This window comes from Squalius cephalus (assembly GCF_949319135.1).
Source record: "Squalius cephalus genome assembly, chromosome: 24".
NCBI classification, from domain to species: Eukaryota; Metazoa; Chordata; class Actinopteri; order Cypriniformes; family Leuciscidae; genus Squalius; species Squalius cephalus.
In genome coordinates, this window is record NC_137145.1 from 20,707,757 (window position 1) to 20,721,663 (window position 13,907).

Here is a 13,907-nt window from a genome sequence, read left to right on the forward strand (position 1 = left end):
ATATATCCCCCATTATACAGACACAAGGGTGAGCTGATCCAAGCAGGAAGAAACTCATTTTTGTACAGAAGATCTAAAATTACTCTGATAAAAACTTGCATGTGGCAAAACTTTTGAACTCTTCAACAGTTTTGAAAGGCAAAACGACCGGATTGTGGGCGCAAGAGCACCATAAAGCCCAAGAAACACTTCTGTGATAATTTGTGAAAGATAACAGGCTATTAGCGGGAAATTGCACTGAAAAACATCTTACTCCATCTTTTTTATCTCTCTCCAGGGCTCCATGCATGAACTCCATGGACACATCCTCGTTCTCATCCAGCCACTGCAGCACAAACTGCTGGAACCACCTGGAAAACAAAAGACATATAGCCAGATTTACCAACAGCTTGAGCCAGCACAAACCGTTAAAAAAATACTGTCAGGATTTACTAAACATGCAGTGAAAAATTAGCGCTGAAAAGGCGCGGACTGTTATTTTTGCGGCTGACCTTATTGCATATTCATTTGTCCCTTCAGATGCAAAATTTATGGGAGGAGAGTATTTAAATCAATCACGCAAGGTGATTTACTAAGGTTTGAGCTCGTCAATTTACTGGTGTTTGCGCCGATATTTAACAGCCAAATAAAACACTTCTTAAACCAGACGCTAATTTGCGCTGCTCTTGGTAGATTGCGTTGGTCATTAAGGAAATGATCCGGCTGCATTAGTGTTGTTTAATTTGCGTGTCGTCAGATCATCACGCGCAGAACTTTAAGACTTGCACTTTCACGCTAATCTGCCAGATTTAGTAAATCTGGCCCCTGATGTTAACAAATATTGAAAAACGTTTTTGCGTCTTTTGGTTTGGTAGTTAAGATGATGAAGAGCTCACTCACGTGGGGTATTCAGGCACAACTCCCTTGAAGGCTGGTAAATCCTTCACATATTCGTTATACAACCATTTGACCTTGAAGTGCAGGTTCATGTAGTCTGCGCTCTTACATAGTCGGTGTTTCTCATGTTCTATGGAGCAAGAATAATTGAATATGAACAACATTTGGTGGCTAAACAAAAAGAAAGGATGACACACAAGATTTTAGTTTGAAGTTTAAAGAAGTTGGTATCTCTGATATGCCAAATCATTGGACAGAACTATAACTGACCTTCCATGGCGTATTTCATATCCTGAGAGAACTGGTTCCACATGACCTCTGCACTCAACTTCCCAACGTTCAGTTCCTGAGGAAACCTGTGGAGAAACAGGAACAGATAGTCACATGATGGCAGGACAATAGAGTTAGATGAGGTGTGTATATAGGTTTGTGTGCACACTCACTGGTTTAGGACAGGGGTGTAAGAGTTACGGTCCTCCTCAGTGATGGACACAATGAGGGTGATGAGTTTGGGCCAGAAGTCTAAGTTCTTGATGCTCGGGCCCTGATCTTCTGCAGTGCACTCGTCCTTATGCTGAAAAAAAAAAACATGCATGAATCATTTGCATGGTAAAAGATAATTATTTAATTAATTATTATAATTGTTAATAATATTAATAACAACAATAATTATTATATAAATTAAAATTATCATGTCATTTTGTGAACACAAGAAAAGTACACCCAATCCTTTTGTCGAAACACTGAGATTAAAATAAAATTTGAATTAGTATTTTAAATTATTAAAAATGTAAATGTTAAATACATTTAAAAAGTAGAAAATAAAAAGTTAATTTAAATTTCGAATTGCATTACATTAATGTTAACTTTTTAATGTCACTAAAACAATGTTTTCACTCTTTTAAATAAAGCTGAAAAAACCCACATACGCACATATATACAAAATATATATTATATACTATCAACAAATTAATAAATACTATATTAGTATTTAAAAAAATACTAAAATACTTTCTTCCATTCCATTTTTGTTTGCAGTGACTACAAGTAGTTTGTTGTTGATTTGCCCTGAAAAGTGTATACGTTGTGGTAATTTTAAAATGGTTTGTTTGAACATCCTGACCAGATCTAAAGCATTGGTGTGAGTCTGGGCGATCTGTTAACTTATTTCTCAACCCTGTTTGGTGACGCTAGTGGCAGAGAAATAGCACACTTCAGCTTTATATCTTGAGAGTACTGTATGCATAAATGGTTGGTGGAAGAGGATTGACTGTCTAACCGTGTCTCCGATTTGAGGATATTGGCGACTGTACAGCTCTTGACAGTTGTTGAAGATGTAGTCGTATGTGGAGTTGAGGCAGGCTTTGACACAGTCTCGCACAACCTGACTGGCTCTCGGGGGACTTTGCAGTTCCTGGACCTGTCCAGAGTAAGATGGTAGAGAGTATATATAACTGACAAAATAAGCACTGATGGAAAATAGGCTTGAGAATCAAAACCTGGTTCTAATATTTTTTGCTTGTCATTCTTCACCTTCATTCTGAAGAAGGTGATGCTGGTCAGGAGGTCCACTGTAGATTTGAGGTCCTGCAAACGTTCCTTACTGCTCGCAGGGAAATTGTTCTGAGAAAGAGAAGAGACAAACACTGAGAATCACCATCTTATGTGCTAAAAATAGGTTGTAAATGAAAAGACCAGTAAGTCACCAAAACTCACGCGATACATTGAGAGGTCAATGCGCAGGGAATTGTGCAGCTGATCCAAGAGCTTGACAAACCTCTCTTTCTGTTAGAAGAGATATATAAAGCAAGATTTTCAGCCATCCAGGACATTGTCAGGAAAGTAGGGATGCATCAATATGAAAATTTTGTCCGATACCGATAACTGATAATTCTTTATATATTAAAGCCAATAAATATTTTTTATTTCAAAAATAAAAATCATGTCACCATTAAAAGCCAAGGCCCAAGCACTTCAAAATAAATAAAACATATACAGTACGGGAGCCTAGTTTGAATGTCAGGAGTGCTTTTAAAATTAATTTTACACGCTTTACCATGTTAATTCTTAACCAAATGCATCCTAAATGAGATAAATCATATATATACACATTAAAACAAAATGAAAACTTACAATTGCACAAAACAAAAGGCTGTAAATGCACAAGCAAACTTATAATCATGAAGGTGTAACTCCGTTCTGGATGCACTTATCCTGTAACAACACGCTTAAACACGGGCGTACAAGGAATTCACAACATTCCTTTACAGTGGAGTTTATTATAATTTTATGTAGCCTATATGACAGACTTGAGCTGCACGTTGCACTTAACTGTCTTTTCCTTTTCAAATTGATTTCAATCATATTTCAAGCAATTCAAAACCATCATGGTGAACAGCGAACAACATTTCGGCTAATTTGTTATCGGGCCGATAACTAAAACATTAAAATAAACATATAACAGCCGATACTGATATGGTGGCCGATATATCGTGCATCCATACAGGATATATTGAATTGAGGCATTTTGACATATATAACGCAGTCTTATGGACAACTATTATGATACTTTACTTCACTTTTGTGTCCTTTTATTTTATGAATCAACATCCACTTTGTTGTCATACAGATGGAAAGAGATGAGCTTGAGTAAATGATGACTGAGTCAACTAACCCTCTTAAGTGCTAATGACAATATGGCATTAGCAAGCTTATTTTTCATCAGCAACTTAAGAATAACATTAAACAACTGACATTGTTGTCTTGACACTATAATTCAACATAGGCTCATTGGGAAAAACTTGCCTCTACCTACATTTCTGCAAAACATACCTATATAGTACATACATTAAACGCAGTTTCCAGCTGACATGAACACTAGAGGCAGTAAAACACAAACAACATTTCTTTCTTTTCACAGAAGGGCAGATTATTGATTACTGTTATGACCTCAAGACACTTGAGTGCACCATTTGTAAACGAATACATTTTGATGTTTGCATCAAATAAACAGCTGCATATGTTTGGCTTTTTTGATGTAGTTAACTTGCTATGTATCTCACCTGATACATCATTACACTTGAGATGCTCAGGCACGACTCCCGTGAAACACGGGTCATGAGAAAAGAGCTCAAAGACTTGTAGAAGCAACCTAAAATGGCATGGTTGCTTCAGCAAATGTGTTTTTATCTCACGTTTGCTTCTATTTAAACTATCGGGTATGTTTAGGGTTTTGTGTAAGAGGTATGTTGTTTACAAACGCGATAGAGTATACTGTATATTGCTATAATTACAACCTACAATTAGCTGAAGTGTTCAATCCATGACGGTGATAAAATTGTGTGTCCCATGGTACTTTACTTAACTGGTCTGTCAATACAAGATAAAGAAAGACTGCCACAATAGACACTTCCATTTTCAAAATGGTCTTTTGATTTCGTCTTTCAAATTTCCAGGTTGATGACCTGAATGTTAAATGGTTTAGTGCTGACACATGAACCTTTATCAGATTTCAACTCTATCAACAAAATGCAGTAAAACAAGCAAACGCCAAATAGAAATGGCGATTTTTGTTGTTGTTTCTGCTTCTGTTCCATAACTGTGTCTACTTCCTCCATCATTTAGAAGTATTATTTCGCATTAACACAGATTGATCTAAAGTTGAACAGTTACCATCAAGCTTTACTTCTAGCCTATCCTCTGTGGAAGCTCTGATAGAGCATAAATGACCAGTTTTTGATTATTCAAAGGATGTTCCCTATTCACACAGAGTCAAGATGCCAGTGTTTCTAGTTTGGTGACAGTTATATAATAAACTTGCACTGTAAAAAAAAAAAAAAAAAGTTGCAAGTTGCAAATAAAACAAAGATTATTGCAGTATGTTTAACAAGAAAATACTATTTCAGTATTTCGATTTTAAAATTGTGTTTAATTCAATGTGTTACTTGCTGTTTATATGTAATTTTTTAAAAAGTAAATCCTACACCAAATTCCTTTCAGTGTACTAAATCTTTGCAAAAAGCTACCAGAATTAATTACTTTGCATCTGAGGAATTTAAATAAATGCATAAATAAACAAACCAACCCTAGAGATGCTTTTGTCAAATCTTGTCTGTGTTTTTGTGACAGACTTGGACTTGAACAGACCTTCAGAATGGACAATATGTGTGTGTTCTTTGCAGCTCGCATACTGTTTGATAGTTGAACGTACCCCAAAGTTGGATGCGGAAAATCTGTCGCTGGCGGAGACATTGGTGGATGCAGTGGTGTGGGCGTAGTAGGCGTTGATGTTGGCCAGCAGGGTGCTCATCACAGCAGGGACACCAGGACACATATACTTAGACGAGAGACATGCAAAGTGCCTGTACACACACAGACAGGAGAGATGCAGAGAGTAAGTGAGCTTTGTGCAAAGAAAGACAATCACACTACTACAAAACCAATGCTTATAAGATTCCATGATGGTTAGGGTGCTAAACAGTCAACTGGGTGAAATGAACTGAGACAACCTCCACACTTTTGGCTCTCACTCAATGGCAATGGCTCTCCAAAAAGGTCTGTTTGAGAGACCCCTAGTTAAATCACTACTGATTGGCTGGGTAGAAGGATCTGCCATTGCTCCAACTGACCTTGTCCTGACCATTCGGTGTGAAATATGGCCGTTTGCGTGCGCTTTATTTGAGGGATGTGCTCAGTTAATGAGCATCTCCTCACACTCATGATGCCTGATCGACACTGACTCATACTCAAGCCATTAACAACCACAGACACGAGCAGCACTCAGGAGTTCATTTCATTACTGCCCTCGCTAGCCAAGATCCAGCTACTGCCACAGAAATGAAGACTATATTTATTTATCCTTCACTGATTGTCAAAGTTATTATACTTGAGCTGTAGTTCTCAAACGCTAAAAATTTCACACAAATGCCATCTTAACTAGTCGTGAATCATTGCTTCTCTGCGATTATCAGGTAAACTGACTGGTAACGTGCGCAAGAGCTCACAACCTCATGACGGTCTCTAAAGTACAGGGAATCAAAACTTAGAAGATCCAAAAAGGTTATAAAGGCGTCGTAAAAAGAATCCATGAATTTTAGAGATACAATTGCTTTATATGATGAACAGATTGAATTTAGGCTTTATTCACATATAAACATGCATACATAGAGCACATCACATACCATGACTATAAATAAATGCCTAACTTAAATCTGTTCATCATACAAAGTGATCATATCTCTTCACAAAACTTGGATTAAACCGCTTACTTCATATGGATTCATTTTACAATACCTTTAGTACCTTTTCGGATCTTCTACGTTTTGGTTACTTAGACTTTTATTCAGTGTTTCAAAGAGTAACCAAAGTCATACTGGGTTAGAACTGTGAGTAAATGACAGAATTTTCAATTTCAATTTTTATAAAAAAAATACTTAAACATTAGTATGAATATAGCAAATACAAATAGGTGGATGAGGGGAAAGAAATATGATGACAATAGAAGACAGTATGGATGGAGGACTAATACATACGTCATGGCTTGGTAGATGGATTCAATCCCATAGCGCATTGCAAACTCATCCACGATCTCTTCTGGCACATCGTCAAAGTAAACCTTCCAGGCGTCATCGCCACGGGCTTCTGGGATTTTCACCACACCCTGACCGAGGACATCTGTGATGTGATGAAAGAGGTTCTACGAGAAAAAATAGAGATGAAAATATCGTTGAGTAGATCATAAACCGTGAATGATAAGACAGATTTGTGCATGTAAATGCATGAGGCAGATGCTGTGGTGTTTGTGAGCTGGTGGTGTTGCTCTACCTCATGCAGACAGGTGTACTGGACGTGGTAGGGGGCCACTTTCTCTTCTCCCTTTATTTCCACGCTGATTTGAAGACGGATGGCACCAGAAACAGCAGACTTGTCCGTTCTTTTCTCTGTGGTGAGAGAGATGGATGAATAATTACTGTATGTGCAGAGATACAGTATTTAACCTAAGGGAACAGTGCAGTAAAAATAAGTGCAACAGGGTTAGATAGGAACTGAATATATTTGTGTGTGTGTGTGTGTGTGTGTGTGTGTGTGTGTGTGTGTGTGTGTGTGTGTGTGTGTGTGTGTGTGTGTGTGTGTGTGTGTGTGTGTGTGTACACGTGCAATAATACCTTGCCAAATTATTATTTTTATTAGTGGTGAATGCTAAGGCATTTTAATTGAAATTTCAGTTTTCAATAGTACAGTAACAACAAATAAGAACTCAATTTTAATATATAAAAATAAATAGGTTAGCCATTCATATTTACCATATTTACAGGTTTCGGAATTTTAGTAAATGCAACTAATACAACTAAATTGTTGTATTTTCTGTCATGCATTATTATCTGAAAACATGTATTTACAACTTATTTTAAATGACAAGAATCAATGAATCATACACTTGAAGTTTGATTGTTAATTCACAAGCACAGCCGACAAAATAATACATAGGTTGATCTTCATGACAACGCCTCTGATGTTTACATCACATATTTGATCACTTTTGTCTGCATTGGCAAAAGGATGTATTATAGATGTTCTAGAACCAAATGTCATGAAAATCACTTGGTTTCAGTCATTTAAACAACTACTAATTTCACTACTAATAAATATAAAATAAAGCAACAAGTAACAAGTCACAAGAAGCTGTGTGTTACAAAGATGTTACCATGTTCTTGAGCTCAGTTTTCTAAAACTGGACCAACAACAAAATTCTTAAATAAAATAAAAACATAATTTTAATAATAAATTCAAATGTTTAATGAATGTTGATCTAATAAAAATTGCTTATGCCAAATAGTCCTAACTGTAAGATTACCAAGCCAGTGTTATATTAGTAGCTTGTATACACCATTATAGTATCTATCTATCTATCTATCTATCTATCTATCTATCTATCTATCTATCTATCTATCTATCTATCTATCTATCTATCTATCTATCTATCTATCTATCTATCTATCTATCTATCTATCTTAATATTTACTAAAATATTAATTTTCATTTTAATATTTATTATTTTCATGTGAATACGGTATGTGTCTTGTCTCTCTCCAAACAGAAAAATCATTTGAAGGTCTTTTAATAGAGACACCGGGTTCTTCTTTGCCTAACCATTTCCCCTGACAGGCAAATTATTGGGATAATTTATATGTGTCGGCTAAGTGGAGAATTTCCAACTGGAGTGTGCTACATAATAATCAAGGAGGATATCTGTACCGAAGGAGGGAATAGAGAGAGAGAGAGAGAGAGAGAGAGAGAGAGAGAGAGAGAGAGAGAGAGAGAGAGAGAGAGAGAGAGAGAGAGAGAGAGAGAGAGAGAGAGAGAGAGAGAGAGAGAGAGAGAGAGAGAGAGAGAGATGAGATGAGAGGATGATACGGGTGAGAAACAGACGTGAAGCTGAATTACTACTATTGAGAATAATTGTTACAACAGATGTGGTGGCCGAAGATTCAGAGGAAGACGATCAGAACACTAGAACAGACTGTATAAATGAGGACAGCAGAAATGAGGGAATAAATAAAGGTTAGATCTCATCAGAATAATAGTGAGACGTGAAGAGAAAATGAGGGAGAGATGGACATAGAATTTGGAGCAGTGGATTTCACGGTTGGGACGTCCTGGAGGCCTCTGGGCTGCTGCACACTGGGGTAATTGGGCGAGAAGGGATGTGCTGTCAGGTTGGGAGATGTGGGTAATGGAGTACACACACAAATCTTGGAAAAGGGTCACATCCCACTTAGAGACAGGCAGAGAGGTTGTCTACACATAGCGGTCTCCCATCATCTTGAGCAATTGCCACAATGCAATAAGATGTTGTTTGAGGGTGAGTAAATGACGACAGAATTGACATTTTTGGGTGAACTACTCCTTTAATACCAACAAGTCTACAAGTCAATGTGAATGTTTTGTGCTCTGTAAGTGCCTTAGGTTTCATATTTTAGTAACAAAATAACCTTTTTTCTTTTATAGCGAAGTCAAAGCACGACAGAGAGATCTCCCACAAAAGACCAAACACATTAAATGGATGCATCAAGCCACAATGACAGCACAGTGTCATCTGAGGAGACTCTTTCGGCTAGTTTACTCTGACTCAACAAACACCAGCACACACCAACTTTTGTTGAGTCAGTGTCAAGTCAACATTACAGTCGTTTCATTCAAACATTCTGAATCAAATAACTGAAATGTTTCCGGTCGTTTGCGCAGTGTAAGGCAGAAGGGTTTAAGTCAAGTTCCTGCATGTCCTGGATGCAGCAGAAATCAAACAACCAGCTAAATTTAACCCATTTCCCTGTCATTTTACATTATTGCAGAGAGATCAGGGCCCATATTCTTAAAGCTTCTAAGAATCCTCTCAGAAAACTCCTAATTTAGCTTAAAAACTTCTACGTAAGAGTCTTGGCTTAAGAGCGATTCAGGACCGATCTGAGAGCAACTCTGAGCATGGAAAAGACAAAACTTTTGTTTTTATTGATGTGTGTGTGTGATGTGTGTGTCACACACATTTTGTTGATGTGTGTGAGATGATGCGTGTGTGTGAGTAGACCCTATACTTAAAAATCGCTCTTTTTTTTTTTCCTTCCTCCTTGGACAACCAACCAATCACAGTCTTCAAAAGATTGTGTAATACGTAGCAACGGGGTCAGCCGTCACAATAAGATGTTCTGAAAGTGCTGTAATTGTTTGTGTGATCACTCTGCTTACAGAAGGTTGTGACAGACCCAAATCATCACTGCTGCATTGTTGCATTTTACCAGTTGCCAAATATCTTAATGTAGTGATTACTTTAATTTCTGTTGGAAATAGAAATAGAAATTAAAATCTAATTGTCTGATATGTTAGCGTGTCTCTAATAAGATCTGTCACAAACATGATCCCTGCACGATCTAATCTATAGCGTCTATAGCAGGGGTGCCCAATCCCACTCCTGCCGATCGACTGTCCTGCACAGTTCATCTCCAACCCTAATCAAACACACCTGCCTTTAATTTTAAGATTCTTTCTGAATTTTGTCACTAGGAGCTACTCTTTGCATAAGATTTTTTATGAATACGGGCCCAGGACAATATGCAGGCTGGATCTGAACCAGCATTTCCTGAATGAGCGCTAAAGCTCAACATAAAAAAAGAGAATCACAGACACAACAACACACAAAACAGCACTAGCTTACCCAGGTTGTACCAGACGTCCATTTCTCCACTCAGCGTGCGCACCTCAATGATGCTTTGGCCCAAGAAGTCATCAGATTCCCTCTTCAGACGCTGCTTCACTCGCGACTTTATGTCGTCATCTTCATCCCAAACACGAACTTTGATGCGATCGGAGGAGTTGTGGCATTCACTGGAAGACAACACATATACATCTGTGTTTAAGATCAGGGACTAATGATGCACCAAAATGATTTTTTTTTTAATCAAAACAGAAATGAAAGTTTTCATATTCATAAGCATTTCATTTCATATATACACACACATATATATACACACACATACATATAATATATACCAAATAATATAATATATTTTATATTATTATTTGATTGATATATATGATATATGATATGTGATATGATATGTGATATGATATGTGATATGATATGTGATATGATATGTGATATGATATGTGATATGATATGTGATATGATATGTGATATGATATGATATATGATATGATATGAGATATATTATATATGTAATAAATATAATATATACACACACACATATATTATATAATCAAAAACATTTATGTTAGATGCGATTTGACAGCATTAAATATAATGCATATATTTAGCTAAATGCTCCTCTCTATAGTTCATTCTTCTAGCTAAATATTGTGCTTATGGTCATTGAATGGCTTTTCTGAGGTAAACGTAGCGTTACGTGATTTTGTTTACCAGTCGATGTAATTGTTGTCCTTCCACTCTTGAAACACTGAGCGATTACATGTGACATTTCAGTAAGTTGTACTGTCTTTTAACATACCTTCTGATGTTCACTCATGTTTAATTTATGCTGTAACTAATAGTAAAGACAGTCAGGTAGTTGCTTGGCTGGACAATGTGCTGCAGTGTTTCTCGGAACTTGCGGAAAGTTTTCTATCTAACAATAATCAAAATAATCTGATATTAAAAGTCTTATTCCAAACTTATGATACAACTGGCCTGAATAATATTTAAAGTAGACCAGTGGCTCAACCAGAGCCTGTTCACTCAGACAAGTTTATTCCATTACTGAAAAGAGACGAGACTGAAAACTGGGTGACACACATTCTGAGTGAGAGAGCCTGGGGCACGAGAAACAAAGAATGACACTTAAGACACTTCTATCAAAGAGTTGGTCTCTGATTGGTCGAATTATACTTACAAATGAAACTTCTCCTCCCAGACAGGATTGAGGTTGCCGTAGATCGTCTTGGTCCTCTTTTTGGTTTTACCCACCTGGACGGTCACGTAGGGGTCACTGGAGCCGGTCTTATCTTTAGCCTGCAGCCCTTGAGCACAGACAACTATAACCGAGACAGAGTAGAAGATGGGAAGTCATCGAGGTATAGTAGAGAATTTGTGTTGTGCACCATTTAGAACTGAACTGAGATTGCTGAATTTTAAATAGCTAAAAGGGAATGAGAAATTGTGACAGTGACAATGTTAATGATCAATGTTTGAACCTGTGATGGTGATCTTGGCTGACCACTTAGAGGTTCCATCCAGGACGCTCTGCTTGATGGTCTTCATCTGCTGAGCATGGATGGCCTTGCTGACCACAAACACGTCTCGGATGACCTCAAAGATCTCAGGCTTGTTCCTCTCACGGATCTTCATGCGATCCTTCATGGCCATGATGATGTTCTGAGTGCGGTCCTCTGCACCATGTTTGGAGCTCTTTTCAGCCGCACCTGATTGAAAGAAGAAATTATGGTTAACAACATGTTTTATTTGCACAGATCTGAAGAATGAGTTGCTAAAAAAATAAAAGAGAAAAGGGGGGGAGGGGGGGATCAATAATATCTAATAAAGCAATTCAAAAAATGAATTGTGATTTCTAAAATTATTATAATAAATAAAAAAATATATATTGTGGACGTAATTCATTAAATAAATGAATTGTTTTCATATTTTATAATGGAATTCTATAATTAAAGATTTTAAAACATTTTTTATTACATGTTCTATTTGCAAAAAGTCTTCCGTATTAATACGCACTAAACAACAACAGTAGAATATGACAAGCTCATAAATCCAATAAACACCCTGTCTTGTAAAATATATGTGTGACGATGATTATTTTACTGTGAGAATCACCTCTAAATCATTTTCTTAATTTTGGCTAATGGATCTGTCAACATGTCACTGAAGGAAGTCCATTTGGGTAAATGAGTTCAACAGGGCAGGTGTTAATAGAGTACGACAGAAGCTCAAAGGAGTCTTTCAGTGAAAGCACCAGTAACCAAGGTTGTGTCCGAAACCTTGCAAATGTAAAATTCTCAGGCACAAAATGAAGGTAGGACGCTATAAAACAGGTCTTTTGTTTCAGATATAGTACAGGTGCTCATACTTACGCTGCAGGCAGTCTGCGTTCAGTAGCTCCTGACACTTCTCGTGACACTTGACCCCGCACTCAGTGCAGCGCATACCCTGCCTTGCGATGCCCCAAAGAAGCCCCTCACACTCGTAACAGTAGGTGGGCGTAGTGGCCGTCCACACCTCAAAGTTGTGCGGTGTGGTACAGGAAATGGGATAGATTAAAGCTTGTAGCGTTTTCTTATACACATGGTTCTTCTGTAAAAGTTAGGAAATAAAAGTAGATAAAAATGCATTTAGAAAACTAATAAGATGTCTGTGCGTAATATGGTGAGAGAGAGCAAAACAAACTAACCAGTTCTTCATCTTTTATGGAGGAGCGTGAAGCCATCGCAGATGCAATGCCAGCCTTCCTGGCCTGGACCAGAGACTGTCATACAAAGAATAGATATTAGAACAATTTAAAACCACACAAAATCCCATAAAACACCCCAGGTGAAACAGATATCAGAAACCAAGTGGAATCTAGATGTAAAAAATAGCATCTAAACCTAAGAGCAACAACCCAGAACTTCAAAACTAAGGGTGAAGACTATGGGAGTCCCAGAAACAAAAAGGGAAACCAATGTCTGTGCAGTAAAGGAATGAGGGGTTAATGAAGAAACCATCACTAGTAAGCCTGGGTATGAAGAGGCATCTACAGTAAAACACCCTTTAAAATGTAATAGAACAACCCGGTATAAAACAGCCCTTTGAAAGTGATGGCCCAAACATGTCAATGCATGTCGGAGGGAAAGTAGGTAAACTAATAAAAGTAAACCAGTAGAAAGTTTTTTTTTGTTTTTTTTGCTTGCTTGTACAGTATATCAAGTAAGGTTGTAATGGTTTGCAAACACATTCATTAAATAAATGATTTATTATAATATCATAATCATATTATATATAATAATACATGTATTGTGATATTACCAGGCAAGTTCAAGTTGAAGTTGACATTTAAAATATCTTGTTTTTGCACGTTTTAACAATTACAGTTACATTGCAACTCCCTGAAGTTGACTATTCATCAAATTAATTTTACACTGTCAAATGTTCTAGCTGTGTATTTGCAAACTATTAGAGCAATACTGATCCTGTGGATGCAGTATTATCTTGATATACACAAAAAAGTAGGTTCAATCATACTGTATGGGTTATTCTGAAAACTTACCATAGCCTGACCATGCAGAGTGAATGCATTCAAAAGAGTTGTAGAGGTTTAAATGTATGTTTTCATGGGGAGGAGAGAGATCAGAGAGTTGATTTTACTTCACTTTATATTTTTCTGAGTCAGAACTTAAAAGTTATAATGGTCGTCAATTATTGCTTATGAAACTGGAAATTTCTCGTAGTCGGCTTTGTCTAGATTGTTTTATTTGGTGACTTAATGTTGTCAATTTACTTACAATTATAAGACTGAACAAGTAATATTTTAGCA

General features: G+C 37.0%; 1 protein-coding gene across 1 annotated transcript in view; it reads right to left on the reverse strand.

The window, feature by feature from the left end:
* Nucleotides 1-13,907, reverse strand: part of unc13bb (unc-13 homolog Bb (C. elegans)) — a 93,341-nt gene that overhangs the window by 20,533 nt on the left and 58,901 nt on the right. Inside the window, exons 13-27 of the mRNA XM_079860525.1 lie at nt 12,786-12,860; nt 12,469-12,688; nt 11,578-11,805; nt 11,277-11,418; nt 10,085-10,254; nt 6,700-6,815; nt 6,408-6,571; nt 5,087-5,237; nt 2,593-2,661; nt 2,410-2,499; nt 2,156-2,296; nt 1,320-1,450; nt 1,147-1,232; nt 880-1,006; nt 254-350 (exon numbers count right to left, since the gene is read on the reverse strand). Coding sequence (XP_079716651.1) covers nt 254-350; nt 880-1,006; nt 1,147-1,232; nt 1,320-1,450; nt 2,156-2,296; nt 2,410-2,499; nt 2,593-2,661; nt 5,087-5,237; nt 6,408-6,571; nt 6,700-6,815; nt 10,085-10,254; nt 11,277-11,418; nt 11,578-11,805; nt 12,469-12,688; nt 12,786-12,860 — 2,007 coding nt within the window. The remainder of the gene's footprint in view (nt 1-253; nt 351-879; nt 1,007-1,146; nt 1,233-1,319; nt 1,451-2,155; nt 2,297-2,409; nt 2,500-2,592; nt 2,662-5,086; nt 5,238-6,407; nt 6,572-6,699; nt 6,816-10,084; nt 10,255-11,276; nt 11,419-11,577; nt 11,806-12,468; nt 12,689-12,785; nt 12,861-13,907) is intronic.